This window comes from Tiliqua scincoides, chromosome 4 (genome assembly GCF_035046505.1).
Source record: "Tiliqua scincoides isolate rTilSci1 chromosome 4, rTilSci1.hap2, whole genome shotgun sequence".
NCBI lineage: Eukaryota > Metazoa > Chordata > Lepidosauria > Squamata > Scincidae > Tiliqua > Tiliqua scincoides.
In genome coordinates, this window is record NC_089824.1 from 194562481 (window position 1) to 194581417 (window position 18937).

The 18937-nt window shown below is 44.2% G+C and overlaps 1 protein-coding gene across 1 annotated transcript; it reads left to right on the forward strand.

Moving 5' to 3' along the window:
• Positions 1-581: 581 nt before the first annotated feature.
• Positions 582-11807, forward strand: SRSF6 (serine and arginine rich splicing factor 6). Its single transcript, XM_066623466.1, has 6 exons — positions 582-867; positions 2877-3025; positions 4472-4590; positions 4847-5055; positions 5588-5671; positions 5866-11807. Exons 1-6 carry the CDS (start codon positions 761-763, stop codon positions 6227-6229), a joined length of 1032 nt encoding a protein of 343 aa, XP_066479563.1. The 5' UTR covers positions 582-760; the 3' UTR covers positions 6230-11807.
• The last annotated feature ends 7130 nt before the right edge of the window (positions 11808-18937 follow it).

Below are 18937 nucleotides of genomic sequence, written 5' to 3' on the forward strand. Positions count from 1 at the left end.
CATCCACTAAAATTGAGTGTTGGGAGAGTTAGAACAGACAAAAGAAAATATTTCTTTACTCAGCGTGTGGTCGGTCTGTGGAACTCCTTGCCACAGAATGTGGTGATGGTGACTGGCCTGGACGCCTTTAAATGGGGATTGGACGAGTTTGTGAAGGAAAAATCCATTACGGGTTACAAGCCATGATGTGCATGTGCAACCTCCTGATTTTAGCAATGGGCTATGCCAGATGCAAGGGAGGGCACCAGGATGAGTTCTCTTGTTATCTGGTGTGCTCCCTGGGGCATTTGGTGGGCCGCTGTGAGATACAGGAAGGTGGACTCGATGGGCCTATGGCTGATCCAGTGGGGCTGTTCGCGCATGCACAGTGCGAACTCGCCTCTCCTCCGTCACGTGCTCCACAGCATGACTCCTCCGCCCGGTCCGAGACACACACAGAGCCGTGCTCGGCACAAGAGCGTGCGCAGAACTTTGCGTGTCTCCCCCTCCCACGTGTTCTTTTAGACCACGCCCCCGACTCCCTTGTGACGTCGCGACAAGCCAAACGGGGTCGCGGAGGCGGAACGTTCTGGCCCCGCCCCCCGCTATAAAAGCCTGCGCGGGGGTCGGGCGCCATTGTGCTGCGGAGCAGGCCGCAGCCCGTGAGCGGTCTGGTGTGGTTTGTCGTTCCCTTTTCCCCCCCTCAGCTGCCCCTTTGGGTCTTAGGTCTCCCTCTCCCTCCCCCCCTTCTCTTCCTCTTTCCTTTTCCAGGTCGCGGAAGATGCCGCGCGTCTATATTGGCCGCTTAAGCTACCACGTCCGGGAGAAGGACCTCCAGCGCTTCTTCAGCGGCTATGGCCGCCTGCTCGAAGTTGACTTAAAAAACGGGTGAGCGAGTGAGCGCGCGCGCGCAGCTTGAAGGCGCTCAGGTGGGGGGGCGTGAGGCGGGGCGCGCGCGAGGAGGAGGCGTGAGGGGATGACAGTTGCGCGCGCAGCTTGAAGGCACGCGGGGGGCGTGAGGCGGGGCGCGAGGCGGGGCGCGCGCAAGGAGGAGGCGTGAAGGGCCTCCACTGGCGCGCGCAGCTTGAAAGCTCTCAAGTCGGGGGCGGCGCGCGCAGCTTGAAGGCGCTCGGGTGGGGGTACGGCGCGCGCGTGTGCGAGCGAGGGAGGGTCATGAGGCGGCGCGCGCGGGAATCGTGATGGGAAAACGGTTGCTCGCGCGCGTAGCTTGAAGGCTCCCAAGTTGGGGGGGGACCTGCGGCGCGCGCGGCGGGAGGGGCAGAGAGGCCAACCGTTATAACCGGCTTCGAGCGACGGTTGACCTGTCAGCCAGCGCATCCCTCGTGCCGCGTGGCACCGTGCTCAAAATGGCGGCCATGCTCGCTCCTATTGTGTTTCGGCGCAGGGAGAGGTTGGCCTCCCGGCGACCACCAGCCACCCCTCCGCTTTCCTCTCCTTCAGACTCAGCAGTCGTGGGTGCTGGAGGCAGGGAATAAGGACAGAAGAGCCCCCTGGATCAGGCCAGAGGCCCATCTAATCCAGTCTCTTGCATCTCACAGTGACCCACCAGATGCCTCAGGGAGCACCCAAGAGGCTTGCATCCTGGTGCCACTCCCCTGCACCTGGCAGCCTGAGGTAGCCTCCCACATACAGTGGCAAGGAGTTCCACAGACACCATATTCGTGAGTGGCATCTGGAATCTGCCACTGCACTTCTGCAGCCATGAAGGGGGAAGAGCATAAGAAGAGCCCTGCTGGATCAGGCCAAAGGCCCATCTAGTCCAGCTTCTTGCATCTGGCATTCCAGCCTGCTTCTAAAACCAGGAGGTTGCACATACATATCATGACTTATAACCTCTGATGGACATTTCTTCCAGAAATCTGTCCAGTCCTCTTTTAAAGGCATCCAGGCCAGATGCCATCACCACATCTTGTGGCAAGGAGTTCCACAGGCTAATTACATGCTGGGTAAAGGAAAATTTTCTTCCGTCTCTCCCAACATTCAGTTTTAGTGGATGCCACACATGAAGGAGCCATGAGGATGCCTGCTGGATGATGGGAGGGGAGAGCAGCAACCACAGGGTGCTGTGTTTCACAGAACACACTGAAGCATCAGAGAACCAAGATACAGTAATTAAGATGCAGCAGTGTTTCTCAAACTTTGAGGTAGCTTTACTCCCTTAGTGAGTCATTGTGGGAGAGGGGCTAGGGCAGCGTCACAATCCCCAGGATTGCTTCACTGGGGGGGGTGCTTTCCACTTACTTAGGTAGGGCTGCAGAAGGTGTGGGGGAGCCCTGAGCAGCCCTCCACAGCACTTCCCAAGGCTTGGAATTGTCAATAAAGGCAGGCGCGAAGCACCTCCTGCATTGCGCCCACTTTTACTGGTGATTCCAAGCCTCGGGGAGCGCTGCGCAGGGCTCCCCACACCTCCAGCAGCCCTACCTACATAAAGTAAGTGGAAAGCACCCCCCTCCCATAGGGATGCGATCCTGGGGATCACTTCCCTACCTCTCCCCTTTCCCTGCCCCTTTAAGGGACGGGGGAACCTTTACGTGAACTGGTGGGCCATGACCCACCAGTTTGGGAACCACTGAGATACAGTAACATACTTTGGCAATTAACCTTGGTAATCTTTATACCAGTTTTAAAATTCAACATGATGATCTATGCATTCACCAAGTTCCGGAAGTTTGCTGCAGTTTCAGTTTTTCTGTTCTAACTCTCCCAACACTCAATTTTAGTGGATGTCCCCTGGTTCTGGTGTTCTGAAGTCTGAGGAATGCTTCTTGTGTGTCTACATGTGGACTTTCTTTGGTCCCAGGCAGCTTTCTTCTGTCCTTCTCCTCTGTTCCTCTTAAGTTCACACTCTTTTTCTCTGCCTGCCTGCCTTCTTCCAGATATGGGTTTGTGGAATTCGAGGACTCCCGCGATGCAGAGGATGCCGTTTACGAGCTGAACGGCAAGGACCTGTGCGGGGAGCGGGTGATTGTGGAGCATGCCCGCGGCCCCCGCCGGGACAGAGATGGCTACAGCTTCAGCAGCCGCAGTGAGTGTTGCTCCACCGCGGCCTGCCGTGAGGCGCGCGGGGGAGTTGGTGCAGGAGTCGTGAGGGAGGATAGCAAAGGTGGAAGAAGGAGGGGGTTATGGCAGTGGGAGGGGAGGAATAGGGGGTTAGTTGTCCTGGTCTAAGGTGGAAGAGGGGGTTGGTGAGGGGTAATGGGGCAGGGTCTGTAAATGGATTAGCGATTTTGAGAGGTTGCTGGGGTTTGGGTGTTCAGATGTTGGGAGTCTCCAGCTTGAAAGGGATGTAAGCTTACCCTTAAGCTGGAAAGATTTTCTTTGGGCCTGGTTTTCTTAATGTGACTAGCACACAGAAGTCTTGTGGGGGGAGCAGGGGGTGGAGAGTTGGGAGCCATTCCTGGGATGGGCTTATTTGAATAACTCACTGCTCTTAATTAAAAACACATCTGGCATAACTTATCAAAAACAAATGGGAGAAAAGATTTAAGCTGCTGATTAAAACAGGCAGACACAGCTGTCTTTAAATGAGTGTTATTTTTAGAAGTACTTGACTTCATATTCTCAAACATTAATATCTGTTAATAACTGTATGCTTTTGGGGGAGGAGTAATTCTTGTAGAACTCTGTTATATTAAATGGGAAATAAGAAATATTTGGATGCTGATTCAGAACATTTCCCTTTTCGGGAAAGAATTTGGGATGCATCAAGCACAGTTGAATTTTATATTATGGTTAAGAGCAGTAAGGTAGACTTCTCTTTTAATGGCTTGTTACTGGTGGGAGTGGGGTTTTTTGCAAATGTATATGTTATGTTGTTAAATTTGTTGCATGTTCAATTCAAACTTTTTAACAAGTCCTTGATGTTTCAATTTAAAAGTGACCAGTGGGGCTGAGGCTGTGTCCACTGAGGCTAAGATGACTGCCTTTCCTGATTGGCCATGGCTTTTCCATACATTGTGTGACCCTTGCCCTATGACCCTTTGGCTGACCTTACCGGAAGCCATGACGACAGCAGCCTTTTGCCATTAGACGCAGGGTGATGGTGAGGATTCCAAGGGTTAGACAAAACTGGTTAAACTGAACTAGGTGACTGTTACCTTGCGTGTGTTGTGGCCAAACCACCACCAAATACCTCATACTGTGATGTAAGTACTTAGTGTAAACTAGTAAACGTTTTTGTAAAATGTAGAAATGCATGTAATCAGTTAAGTTTTATATTTTACAATGTTCTGTAAAATAAAACTTAGCAAGGTAAATCTGTTAAAGGAGCAGTCACTGTCTAACAGTTGAGGAGCACAATCTTGTAGGATTTTAGTCTTTGATTTGCCCTTAATATATACATTGTGGCGAACTGAAAATTTTGTTGCAGGATTAGAAAGATAAAGTCCTACTCCTGTAAATACGATTTGTGTTTAAAATGTTGTTTGCTTTTATGCATGGTCATCTAACTTTGTATGTTTGTGTAATGAAGGTGGAGGGTATAGCAGTCGCAGAGCATCAGGAAGAGATAAATATGGACCACCTGTTCGTACAGAATACAGATTAATTGTTGAAAATCTTTCCAGTCGTTGTAGTTGGCAAGATTTGAAAGTAGGTTGATATAAAATCTTTTCAAAAGTTTGAATGCTTTTCTTTGTGTCTTGTTAGGTTTGAAGGCTATTGCTTAACCCATTTTTGCCCGGCCCACAGGTATACACATTTAGTCCCTGCTGCGTACGTACAGTGTTGGGAAGAAATGGCTTGCCTTGAAAGATTGCCGAGTTCATACCTATTGATTGTCTTAAATTGTTATAGTGCTATACTTACATTTGCAAAACAAGAGTAATCATTTTGTTTACTCTTGAAGGATTTCATGAGGCAAGCTGGTGAAGTTACCTATGCGGATGCTCACAAAGAACGCACAAATGAAGGAGTAATTGAATTCCGTTCTTACTCTGACATGAAGCGTGCTCTGGACAAATTAGATGGTACAGAGATAAATGGAAGAAAGATTCGACTGGTTGAAGACAAGCCAAGATCAAGCCATAGACGATCTTATTCTGGCAGTAGATCAAGGTGATATTGAAAGTTCTTCACTGAGAGTCAGTACTGATGTTAATTTTTGAAATACTTCCCCTTTTCCTGTGCATAAGGTTTGAATTGCAGGGTGAATTTGAATCTTATCAATGTGTAAGGTTTGTAGCCTGCAGCAGTTTTCTCTGACTAGACAGAAGTGCATCTTTTGGATTTTTCTTAGTGGAAACAGTTGCTATAGTCTTGTGTATGAGTACTTAAGATTTACTTCAGATGTTACAATGCTTGTACAAGTAGCCTAGCTGCATGAGCTAGTTAAGAGGTTAGCTAACTGCAGAAACATCTGCTCTGGTTCATTAACTTCAGATATATATAGAAGAACATAACTGACAAGCAGTCCAGAAATTATGTAACAAGTCGCAGTATTTTCAAATGATGATTATTCTGACTGTTTGTTATACTTTTTGGAAATAGCTTTTGTGGTGTCAGTTTTTCAGAAAGGAAAAACTAAGCACTGTTCTGTGCAAAATGGCTTATGTAATGGTGACTTGGGATATGCCTGTTTTCTTTTCAGATCACGTTCTAGAAGGAGGTCACGTAGCAGAAGTCGTAGGAGCAGCCGCAGTAGATCCCGTAGCGCTTCAAAAAGCCGATCACGGTAAGAACTTTAGTTTTTTCTACAAATGACTTATTGCTAGTTATGTATTCAACTTTGGGCAGAACACACCCTTACTACTCCCAAAGTGTACAATATGTACAAGTATTCAACAGCAACCTCTAAACTAGTAGACTTTTTAATTACTGCTTTCGTGTGTATACTTGAAGTAATACAATTTTTTTTCTTTGAAAAAGCACTAAATCTAGGTCTCGCAGCAAAGATCGTTCACGTTCCCGATCTAAAAGTAGAAAGTCTAGATCAAAGAGCAAGTCTAAGCTGAAATCTGACAGAGGCTCACGATCCCGCAGCAGATCAAAGGAAAAGTCTGAGAAGTCTCGCAGTAGATCTAGGTCTGTGTCTCGATCACCCAAAGAAAATGGCAAAGGAGAAGCAAAATCTAAATCCAGATCAAGGAGCAGGTCTCGCTCCAATTCACCTTCACAGCACCAACCTGCAAAGGCTCGATCAGAGTCCCCACCCAAAAGAGCTGCATCACGGTCCCGTTCACGATCTCATTCAAAATCACGTTCACGGTCAAGATCCAGTTCACAGGATTAAGACTAGAACTCTCCTCCCCCTTTTCACATGATTATGGAACACTTATGCCAGACCAGAAGTCCTTTTTTTACATTTAGTATTGGAGAAGTTGGTCTTTTTGCTTGCAGAAAGAAATGGCTTGAAAACTAAGTAATGAGGCAAAGGTTTGAATTATCTAAAACTTCCTAAAATGAAGTTGTAGGAAAAATGAGAAAGCAGGAAGGAATCTTCTTTGTGTAGAAATTAGGGCAAACCTTTGATTTTTTTTATTGTATCTCAGCAGAAATCTGCTATGAGAAGGAAAATAGATTTTATATAAACGTTGAGTATAGAGGGTTTTTGAAAAAAGGTAATACTTCCTAAGTTTTCCGTTAATGATTATGGAAATTTGTTTACTGGGGTATGGCTTGCTTCTAAAAGTGCATGAGAACCTTACTGAACAGGTTAGAGATGCTTGTAAAACTGAGCAGAATCTGGGCCAGCATTGAGTTTGAATTCAAACACTTCACCTATGCTGTAGCTTAACTTGCCCAAGGTAATGTCTCTGACCCTTTCTCACTGACTTGAGATAATATTGACAGCCTAATAAAAAATGGTCGTCTCTACACTTGCATGATGCAGTTTTGCCTAATGAGATAATAAAGCTTAAACACAAAGTGGTGACTCCTTTCAACAAAAGTTGAGGTTCCATTGTAATCTCTGGTTTCCAGATTCTTTAGTAGCACATTTTGTTATCCTCTTAATGACTATATTGACTACTTAATTAACGTTACTTGCCCTAAAAATTGATGTTAAAACAGAGCTTTAGTTCTGTTTGTAACAATGTGTCTAAAACCAGGTCTATCAGTTGAATTCATGCAAGTGGAGTAGAATCCAATTCCAAAATCCCTCCTTCTTAGAAATTGATCTAGCTACAGTAGCAAAACATTAGAACAGACTTGTAATCATTATTCAATGTGTAGTTTGATTTGTGTAGAATTAAATAAGTGACTAATGTTTGCATAGTAGTATATATTCATTGTTTATTAGGTCCTATCAGATTTGACTTATCTTGGCTATGGTAACAAAAGTATCAAACTGGACATGTCCTGAGTAACATTAGTGTATTACATCTGATATTAATGACACAAGATTTAGCTGCAATTATTGAAATAGTGTTCCCTGTGCATTTTCATCTCTATTGGTACATCAAAAAGTTATCATTTTTTGGTAAATACATCAGTAGCATACTCTTATTAATCTCCTGTAGCTACCACTATGCAGATAGTAAGTTTGGCTACTGCAGCAAAGCAGAATAAAAGACCTTACTGGTATCCTTAGCCTAGAAATAGTTTCTGGTTTCTGCTAGTAATATATAATTCTCCTGTACAGCTAATGAGTCATGATCTGTACAGCTAATAAAGTCAAAGGAGCAATCCAATGACCAAGAAAGGCCCCACTGCCCATTACAGTACCTTTGTTGGTAGTGATTGAAGCATGGGCATTTCTTGCTTAACAAAGGAGCATTTTGTCCCTGCAGGCTACCAGCCTTTTTCAGTTTCTTCAGTTAAGCTAGAATGTTCCTTTTTTTAAGCAAGAAATGCCCATGCTTCAAGCACTGCTAACAAAAAAACAAAGGTAATGGGCACAAGGAGGTGCAGGGGGCTGCTGTTTATATGGGGTTCCCCCATAGCTGCAGTATCTACCTGTGAGGAGTTGAACAGAATCCCCACGGATATGAGAGATCCCTGTATTTAAAGTTGGGTTGTCTGTTATCTTAATTTCATACTTATATAACCATCTGACAGACAAAAGAAAATATTTCTTTACTCAACGTGTGGTCGGTCTGTGGAACTCCTTGCCACAGGATGTGGTGATGGCATCTGGCCTGGACGCCTTTAAAAGGGGCGCCTTTAAAAGGACAAGTTTGTGAAGGAAAAATCCATTACGGGTTACAAGCCATGATGTGTATGTGCAATCTCCTGATTTTAGAAATGGGCTACGTCAGAATGCCAGATGCAAGGGAGGGTACCAGGATGCAGGTCTCTTGTTATCTGGTGTGCTCCCTGGGGCATTTGGTGGGCTGCTGTGAGATACAGGAAGCTGGACTAGATGGGCCTATGGCCTGATCCAGTGGCGCTGTTCTTATGTTTTTATGTTCTCACATCTATTGAGGCAAAGTGTGACTTCTTACTGTATCAAAATCTTTGCAGTTTGCATCATGTATCTTTTTGAAGCTGTTTAGCAAACTCATGGTGTAGCAAACCTTTTTTCTTTCAAGTACATAAGAATGAATGGGAACATTGTCTCTGACATGAGCAAAGCCTGTGGAAGAGTTGGCATGCTGACAGACCGTACTAAGGGAGAGGCATTGTCTGTTGCAGTCTCATAAAACTAATTATGGTCAAGAAGGAAATTGATCCTTTAGTGGTATTTTGAGTTTTCTTGATCTGTTCAGAAAATGTGCCAAACAAAAAATTCCAATGTGGAAAGTACATAATTAACAAGTAGAGTAAAACACACCAAGATAGTTTGTAAAGCATGTTACTTACATACAGGTCTGGTCTGGAAATTAACTTTATATTCATTTGTTTATGGAGCTATTGTCCTCAGCAATGGCACTTATGCTGTAATCTAACATATTTGGTGGACCATGTCATAAGCTCCATTCTGGGTGATTAAAAAATACTTCCTTTGTTTCCTTAGTGTCCAACTCAGGTAGTCCATTTGCCTATCTGTCCTTCATTTACACGTCCTGCAGATTTCAGTAGAAACTCAATAGACAAGACTTACTATCATCCCTTTGAAAGCAAGTATGTAAATCTGATTTTACAGTGAGCAACCCATGCTGCTTCTTACTCAGTTTTGGGTACTGTATTCAGTGCTACATTTTTAGGAAGTGGATATCCAATCCTCAGCCACCAAAAAGGTTTAACATTATTCAATTTTCAAATATGGAACCCAGTCTGAATATGTCACAATAGAAATTAGATACTAACTTAATGTTAATATAAGAAAAGTGTTCTTTGTTTTTGTTGACCTCAACTCAGATTATAATTTCTCTATAGGAAGGTAGCTAATGTAACAATTTAAAAAAAATGGGACTCATTACAGACTTGTCCCTGTAATGGCAGCCTTTGAAAAATTGGTAGAAAGCATTATTATAGGTAGAATAGTTAAATATCTGGAAGAATGAGTCCTGTACAAAAGTCAACCTGATTTTCTGCTAAAGAGACCCTTACCTACTTTAACATTTTTTTTAGTGTCAACAAATGAGTAGAGTAGGGTTATCCAGTTGATGGTGTAGCTGGCGCCTCCATATCCATGGATCCTGTATCTGTAGATCTGACTCAATGTGAGTTCCCCAAACCTTGCCTTGAGTCAGACTCTGGCCCCTCCAAAGGTGACTGGAACTGTAAAACCCTCAGAATAGCTTAAAACAGGGATGCCCAAACCCCGGCCCTTGGGCCACTTGCAGCCCTTGAGCACTCCCAATCTGGCCCTCAGGGAGCCCCCAGTCTCCCTCTGGGGGAGGGAGCCTCTGGCCCTTTGGAGTTTTGTTGGTGCCTGCGCTGGCCTGATGCAACTGCTCTCAGTGTGTCGGCCAACTGTTCAACCTCTCGTGAGCTATGGGACGAGGGCACCCTCCACTACTTGCTGTTTCATATCTGTGATACATCAGCGGCAGTGAAGTACGAGCATCTTGCTTTGTGCAAGGCCTTTTATAGGGCTTGAGCTATTGCAAGACCTTCATTTATTCATATAAGTTCCATCTCTAATATATTCATTTATGTAAATTTATTCAAATTTGAAATGTAAATTCATTTTTTCCGGCCCCCAACTGTCAGAGAGATGATGTGGCCCTCCTGCCAAAATATTTGAACACCCCTGCCTTAAAAGAGAGCATTAAAGCATCACTTGCAGTTTCCCTTGGGAACCCAGAAGTGTCATTTTCACTTAGAACTTAGATGAGTGAATGAATGGGCTCATTTATTCAACCTCTCTGGCCCTCAGAAGACCCTCCAGACACAATCAGAGCACAGTTCTGGTCATGTTCTGTTGAGTGGGAAGAGACTTTCAGGGGACAACAGGTTGGTTGCGGGCTGGAAAGAGGCTTGCTGTGGGTCACATCTGGTCCCTGGGCTGTGATTTGGAGACCCCTGCCCTAGAGCCAGAAGGCAGACATGCACTGCTTCTGTGGGCTTCAGAATGCCCTCTGGAGCTGCGTTCAGGTCCCCTTCAGAGGGCATAAGGTGTCAAATCGGGGATTCACTTATCAGTGATTTTCAGTATCCGCAGGGGATCTGAATGGATCTCCCACATACTGAGGACCCACCTGTACTTCCAAATACATCTCAACCAAGTTTTGTCTCTTCCTGGCGTTCCTGTGCTATGGTGGGATCTGCTTTTCGGCATGTCCTTCTCCATTTGGCTCAATCCAGGGCATCCTCTGGTGAAAGTTCTTTGTGAAAGGTTTTTAATGAAACTTTGTACTCAAGCTAAGTGGAAATCCTATAATTATTTACATCTGAGGAAAGAAATGGGGCCTTTTTCACAATGGAAGGAAGCAAGTGCGTGTGTCCAGTTTGAGAGTGGACAAGCTGTGGGGGTCAGTGATTATTTCTTTGTTCAAAAAATTACTTGGATTTTGGGATAAAGCCAGATGTATGGATTAAGCCATATAAATTGAGATTAAGCTGAGCAGCCTGAAAACTTCAAAGGAATCTACAAATTGCATGGCAGGCACCAGCAGGGCACTAGTTAATAGACTGCTAGTTTTCAATGTAAGTGTAAACCGCATACACGCTGAAGGAGTACATTGGAAAGAAGTGAGCGTAGGGAAAAATATTGAAAATAGCACAATCAGCAGTTCCAGGGGAAAGCAAATTTGGTGTTAATCATTAGAAAAGATTGAAAATACGAGTATATATGCCATTGAAAAACTGACTTCCTTCACAGTTACATTTAGAACTAGAAAAGTCATTCAGGGGTTGCGGAATCTCAAAGAATAAATGGGGTGTGTCTTTCTTGTTTCTAAGAAAAGACAGAATGATATGCAATGTCTATAAAAGCATGAACTACATAAAAAAGCCAAATAGGGAGACATTTCGTATGAGATGAGATCTTGGGAAATAAGGGGAAATTCATCAACAGCTCAAGACTGACAAAATATTATTTCATGAAACAATTCTGTTTGGGTGTTATATCTAGGTATAGAGGTAATTGAAACATGCTAGCTAAATATTCACTGCATTTATTCCCAAGTACAGCATTGTCTGCAAAGGCAAGTGCTGAAATTGGAGAGGCTCTCCAAATGCAAGACTACCTGGTGCACTTGCATTTACCCCCTTGCATTTTTGTATCCAGTTTGGATACAAAACTGAACAGAGCAAGTATATATGATGCAGTGTCCATTTCTGCAAGATGGTGATGATGTCTAGGCCTTGGTTTTTTTCTTTTAAAAAGAGTTAAGGCTTTATTAACCCCACTGTATGATTCAACATAGGAAGTTATGTGCTTAAAGTTGGGTAATGAAAATGTATAGAAAAGCAGGAGAAAGCTGAAATCTTGCAATTTTCCAAATGTTTGCATTAAAAGCCTCCATAGTAGTACACTTAAATGCAGTTCCTGTAAAAGTTCATTTTCTTACCACATCACTTTGTACTTTGAATTGCATTGTCTTATTTAAGCCACAAAAATGAGCACAGTGACTTGTTATACCATAAAAATGAACAGGTTATAAAACCCATCTCTCAAAAGGACTGTGGTACTGATTATGAAAGGCCTAATGTAAGTGGCTCCAGATTAGTTTTTGCATGGGAGAAATAGAACATGCTTTTTATTTTAAACATTAAGGATGTGTGAAAAATTATGGGGAATAAGAAGGGCAGGGGAACAAGAGGGACATTTCTTCCATCTTTTCACCATTTTACCCAGTCTTCCTACTCCCAGTTCTGTTTAAGGAGTCATCATCCATGCACTGCTGGATCAGGAAAAGTGGATCCAAACTGAATATGGTTTGTCTTGGTGTGCATCCTACTGAATGCAATGCTGAATGGATAGATAGCATGTGCCTTTGGATGTACATTTGATTTCCTGGCTTTGGATTCAGCAAGAGGTGCATTAAAGCAGGAGTGTGAAACCTGTTTTGTGCATCATGGTGCCTGCTGAGGGCCAGAAGTGATGTCATTAAACAGAACCGACGCCACCAAGCAGGTGATGACCAGAGATAAGCACTGTTTTCTTAGAAACTCATTAGTTGCAAATGACAAAAGAAGCAAATCTTGATCACATTTGCAAAATATGGGAGAACCCAAATGTCACCCAGGCAGCCCTTTCAACAGTATCACTTTGCACCTCAGCAGAAGCAGTGCTGCTGAAAGGGCAGCCCACAAGATAATTGCCATCTCCCAGCACCTCAGCAGCTGCTCCCTTTCCCTTTTGGTCTGCCTCTTTCTCCATATTGCCTCCTTCTCCTACCCAGTGCCTTGGCAGAAGTGGCACTGCTGAGAGGGCAGCACTGGGATTATTTTGCAAATTGCTGTTTCAGAAGTGGTGTTGCTGATAGGGTGGCCTACATGATAGTTGAGCTCTCCCAGTGCCACCCTTTCAGCAGCATCGCTTCTGCAGATGCATCACTTTGTGGCTCAGAGCAGCTCATGGTGCTGGGAGAGCCCAGTTATCACAGGGACCAGATAAAGAGTGGTTCTTATGTGTAACACCCTTGCAGGGCCTCTGAGAGGAATTTTATCAGGGGATACAAAGTTTCTTTTGGGCCCCTTTGCAAAGGGGGAAGGTGAAACTGGGGGAGGGTGGTGACGAGCGAGCAGAATGGGAGCAGGAAGAAAACACAGGGTGTAGGGAGGGTAGAGACTGCTGGAAAAGTCTGGAGCCCAGGTCTACCCACCCATATGCACTGGCAGCTAGATACAGTAATACAGAAAACCAAACACACTCCTAAGTCTCTCTACAATCTTTTAAATATAGAAAATCATGCAGAAAATGAGCATCATCATTTAGGCTCACACTAGAATGGAAAGTATCCTGCGCACACCAAAACTTGCTTCTGCAGCAGCTATAGTCTAGCAGCTGTGTCCCTGAGCTCCTATATTTCATGGCAAGCAGATCCACAAGCCAAAGAGCTACTGTAGCAGGCCAGTTTCCTCCCAGATTTGACACTTTTAAGGAGGGTCATGTCTGCATTCCTTGGCCCATATATGGTTTACCAGTAGCTGTAGCAGCTGCAGCCACATGCTTGTGGTAGTGTCCCTAGCATTCAGTGTGGGCAGCAAGTGTGAGAAGATAGGAAAACGTCAGATCCCAGGAACTTTCTGGGGCCCCTCCTTTGGCTCCTGGGCCCCCTTTGTGACCCTGGGCCCAGGTACAATTTACCCCCTTTACCCCTCTCTCCTAGGCCCTGCCCCCTTGCATTAAACACTTTGAGACTTATATCTAGTGCCAGACATACCTGTCACGTTTACGCACGAATAGTATTTTCTGATGATCAAGACAGCAACAATGTATTCTATCCCAATTCTTTACCGCAAAGGAGCCTTCCTATTGTTGCACCCCACATCATAGGTATGTATTTGTCAACTTTGTATACAGAGAGTACATGGGCAACAGAAGGGCACAGGGTTTCCTTCAATTGCTATAACTGGGCTTGTTTCTTTTGCATTTGAGCATACTCGGGGCTAAGGGGACAAACCTGACTGTCATAGTTGAAATGGCACCTGCGTGTTACTCTCTGCTGCCAAAAGCATTAATTTTTAGTGGGGGGTACATAGCACATTTGATTTAGGTACATAGCGCATCTGTACACGAGGCACCAAATTTACTAACAACTAAAGTGATGCTTGGGAAAACCTTTTACTAATGCTTTCACATTTCCAAAGAACGGTTGTGATTGAGTCGGCGTCACATACAGCACATGTACTTACTGCTTATAAATCAAAGAGTAAAGGATGAAAGCTTCACAGTTGGGCTTGCGATTAAGAACAGAATTCAGGAATGCTTAATAAGGCTGCCCTTGAGTCAGAACTGTTTTATCATTGTAAAGTTAATAAAATGGTACTCAGAATGACAAACTGGCTAATGCAAAAGGAAACACTTCTGCATTAAAATCTCTGATGCTTTGCTGTGTGTTTAGCAAAGTACTCCTTGCCTTGACATTTTATTCTGATGCAGTTTATTTGAAGAAATATAGCTTTCAAATCTAACATCACACTATTTCAGTGTTTATTTCTATTTGCCATTAATTTAGGGGAAAGCAGAGACATGCGAGAAATATGCAGCAACATCAAGTGTTACAACTTGGGATTCCCTCCACTTTGTTGCTTACCTGTGTGGGGTGGGTGGTCTTTGCTTCCCCTTTGGGGTGGTGGAGTGGAGTTTCACTTGTGTGAGTTTTCCCAGGGTAGAATACAGTGCATTTAGCATTCTCAGGCAACATTGTCAACAAAGTTCCTTGCTGTACATGTGGGGGCAGCAGCCTGTTTGTGCAAAGTGCTCCCTGTGGGTGCAACAGGCCAACATGTGCATGCTCTAAGTGTGGATAGCCTCTTGACAGAGACAGCCCAAAACAATGTACCCTGTTGTCTGAGTTCTAGTCTATCAGAGGCTTGAGTACTGAGATTAGCACGTTGTGATTGGCTGCAGAGTGTACTCCCATGCCTATTTTCTGCTGTCGAAAAGTGGCCAGGATGGCAAGAGTTGAGATTTTTCTGGGTGTTACCCCCTCCCCAATGTTTTCTATAATTTTGAACCCAATCCTAAACTCTCCAGTATATATGTATCACTGCCTCTGGGTGTCGTGTACGTGCTATAAAGCACTTCATGGCACCCTGAGAACAAGGAGTGCCAGCACTGGGCCAGCACCACTCTGCACTGGGCCTCAGCACCATGAAGACCTCACTGAGGAGCAGCCATCTCTTGAAAGTGAAGTTTCTTGGGTGGGAAGAGGGGTGGGACCGGGCAGGGGGAGGGGAGGGGAGGATTGGCCCAGGAAGGGGCTGGAGATGGAAGCAGAGGCTGCCTTTGTATCCTGTGCTCCCTCCCTGGCTGCAGAACCCTACATGAGTCTCCTCAGTCCTGTGCCCACTCAGTAGCAGGTGCAGAGCCGAGGAGACCCATGGGAGGCATGGGAGACCCAGGGGAGGCACAGCAGCATTACCCGGGGTAAGTCTCCTTTTCCCAAGGAGACTCCAGCAGCTGCCTCGCTGCCTATAGGATACAGCAGCTGCCATTTTGCCACCGTTTGTTCCTCTGGATGCCAAGGAGCTTGGGATTCGGCTGTTTGTTTTTTGTTTTGTTTCTTTGGCATCTCTGACATTGGTGTAGCATTGCACTGATGTTTGGGGCTTGTCCCTTGTTTGGCAAAGGTTTGGGCATTGTATAGGTTGACTCGTCCCTGCCCCATGCACAGTTGCACCCTGTTTTGGATTTACACTGGCTGGAATTGTGTCAGCGTTGAAGGTGTAGCATCTTTGGTGTAGCATCGCACTGGTATCCATGGTGCGTCTGCAGCAGAGCTGGGGCTAGGACAGTGAGAGTGTGTTGCTGTCAGTGGAGCTGTCATTTTGCAACAGCAACTGAAGGTATATGCCACGTTCTATAGCACTCAGCATTCAGATTGGGCTGCCCTTGCTGTTCTAATCTGCTATTTTCCAAGCTGTTTTAATCTGCTGCACTTAATTTTCTTGTTCCCAATATTGAACTACAGTACAGTATAATTATTTTTATTGTATGCTGGTTTGCCAATTTTTTCTCCAAAATAGAAAAACAGGCTAAAGTGTGTTTAATAAAGGAATGAAAATTAAAACAGTGTTTCAGAAATACCAAAGGAAGCCAGTGGCAACCAGAAAAATATCCTAATCACCATTAACTGAAAATTAAAGTGAACAGGAAGGACTTAGCCTGGCATCTGAATCATGCTTGTGGGATTTATGTTGGGATTTTTAACTAAAGCTTCGCCAACTGAAGCCTGGTGCAAAATTTTATCTGGTAGGTGAAGTCAGATGCGAAATGCACTCTGGGGGTGGAGCCAGTTATCTACTGCACACTATGGACCAGGCCCTGAGATGATAGCAGCATAGTCAAATACTGTACTGTACAGATCTACATCTCAATCAGTGGTGTTGCTAGGAGGGTGCGGGCTGCACTGGGTGACGTGCACAGGAGGGGTTACGCACACTGGGGGGATGACACGCTAAAATTGCAGTGGTTAGGAGTAACCCCATCATATTATATACTGTTGGATGTGGAATTTTGAGCAGAATGCAATGCAAAAATCCTGAGTGAAATATCTCCTTTCTATCAAAAGTTATGGCCATAAAACTGGAGAACAAAAATGCATGAAGCCCTATGGAAAGTGAAAGTGAGCTGTATTGTGCGTTTGCTTGCGAGTAGGTGAATTTGCCTTAGACTGTCGGAAAGGGCAGACAGAGGAATCCAATGACAGCAGAATCGTCCTGATCCAATGAATGCAGCCCCCCAAAACACCTGAGAAGGAAGTCCCTCCCTCCAAGCAGATGAATGTATTGAGCCCTATGGAAAGAGAAACTAAGCCTCACAGTCACATTTACTCGCAAGTAAGCAAACGTGCCTTGGCTTGTGGTCAGGCCAGGCAAAGGGGAATGTGAAGCCACCAGAATGGTCCTGATCTGATGGAACTGGAGCTCAACAAATGCTCCAGAAGGCAGTCCCCCCCCACCACTAAAAAGGATCAAAACAGAGGCTTCAGCTGATAAGGTGAACCTTTTTGAGACTTGCAAAGCCAGGTGAATCCTGACAGTGAACTGGTTTAAACAGAAGTTCTTAAATTGAACTGGGCACTGGGTAGGGCTGAAAACCTTACTGATTTTGAAGGGGAAAGTGTTATTGCAGGCAGGCTAGAGAGGAAATTCATTTGGTGGACCAGGGCTGGCTTCTGCTTATTTAATTATTTGTTTTACTTTATTTATACTTATTAATTTTTAATTTGCCTGATGATGTCACTTCCACCATGACATCACTTCTGGTGGGTCCTGGACAGATTGTCATTCTAAAAAGTGGGTCCCAGTGCTAAAAGTTTGAGAACTGCTGCAATAGGGTATTAGTAAGTTGACACCCTGGGGGGTGGTGACACCACTAGTGACCAAAAGCACTAAAATCACAGTTTGGAGGAATACCAGCATGTTATATATCAATCAATGCGTAATTTCATGCGGAATATGTTCTATCAAAAGGTACAGCCGAAAAACCAGTGGGGGCGGAGTGATGGTACATCACCATGCCCACCATCTAGGGCCCCACTCACTGCATGGGGGGTGACGCACTGGCATCCCGCACCGGGTGACACAAACCCTAGTGACGCCACTGATCTCAATTACTCCATTTGAGGTATTCTTCAAACCACCTAATTTAGACAAAGAGAAATACCTTGTTCCTGTTGCTATTGTTAAATAATTGAGAGTCAGAAGCCTTTGCTGGTTTATTACAAATCCTGCAAGCTACTGGTAGATTCCAGTCTTCCTCCTGCTCACACTTGGCCTAAATGATACACATGATGGTACATAAATATAATGCAAAGTTACATTATTTTGTATGCATTGCCTTGTGCACTCTGAATACAGAAATTGCAATGTGTTAGGTAATAAAACTATAATGATGGTAATGGACTATACTGATATAATTAGGCATGTGACCATTTTCCCACTCATCATTGGAAAATCAAAATAGTGAAAACAACATGGTGGAATCTCCATGATTGCGCTCTGGATGTAATCAGCCTCACCGTGCCTTGCTTATTCATATTCTTCCATTAACACCGTCAGTGGTTGGACTACCTGTAATTTTCCTTGTACTCTAAATGTGCTTCCCCTGAATAGTATGCACCCAAGCAGACACCTGAACATCTTTCAGAAATATTTCAAGATGTTTTAATTTAGGCTGACTTTAAGCATCTAGGGTTAACCCTCTGCAAGAGAGAGACATTACCAACTGATTTATTTATATTACATTTTTATGCCACACTTTTTTTAAGGAGCTCTGAGAGATGCCCATAGTTCTTTAACCTTCTCATATTAAAAGTGTATCTGTTTTTATCTTCACCACTGATTTTGAACAGGCATTTAAGAATCTGTATTTCAGTTATAGTCACTCACCTCGATCCCTAGGGATGGAGTGGACTGCAAATTTAAATAAATATAAGCCTGTTATAGTTCTAGGGAGACTGGGCTATATAACCACAAAATAGAACTGTACATATATTTAACTGCACAGTTGTTATAGCAACCAAAGTTCTAAACCAATGCAATCAAATTCGAAAATAGTGTGATATGATTAAAAATTGACACTGTAGTCCTGAAGAACAAGTGTATTGCGTCGTTATGGAAACTGGGACAGTTAAAACTTCACATGCTTAAATTTAAAGCTGAAAAATTCCAGGAACAGGGGGCAAGCAAGAATGGACAATTTTCTTTAGAGGGAAGGTGATGGGTATCTTGAAGTCTTGGTTGCCATAATCAACTAGAGTACAGTAATTCGTTTAGATTACCAAATTGTATCACCAGAGACTGTCGTCTTTTACTGAGCATAGCCAAGTTTACTAAATGGTACAGGAAAGCTTAGTAACAATTTTATTGATTGGGGGGGGGGGGCTAAGCTACATATTATGCAGGAGATCAATAATTGTAGAGGTGGGAGAAAACAGTTTTATTTGTTGTGGATTTCGGTGTTTTTCAAAAGTTAGAAGTGCAGAAAGCAGTGTTA

What these genes read in the sequence shown, in the direction of transcription:
- SRSF6 (XM_066623466.1), top strand. Translation starts at nt 761, where the DNA reads ATGCCGCGCGTCTATATTGGCCGCTTAAGCTACCACGTCCGGGAGAAG. An exon ending in CTACAGCTTCAGCAGCCGCA is followed by an intron (nt 3,026 to 4,471) that starts GTGAGTGTTGCT and finishes TGTGTAATGAAG; the next exon opens with GTGGAGGGTATAGCAGTCGC. An exon ending in TATTCTGGCAGTAGATCAAG is followed by an intron (nt 5,056 to 5,587) that starts GTGATATTGAAA and finishes TTTTCTTTTCAG; the next exon opens with ATCACGTTCTAGAAGGAGGT.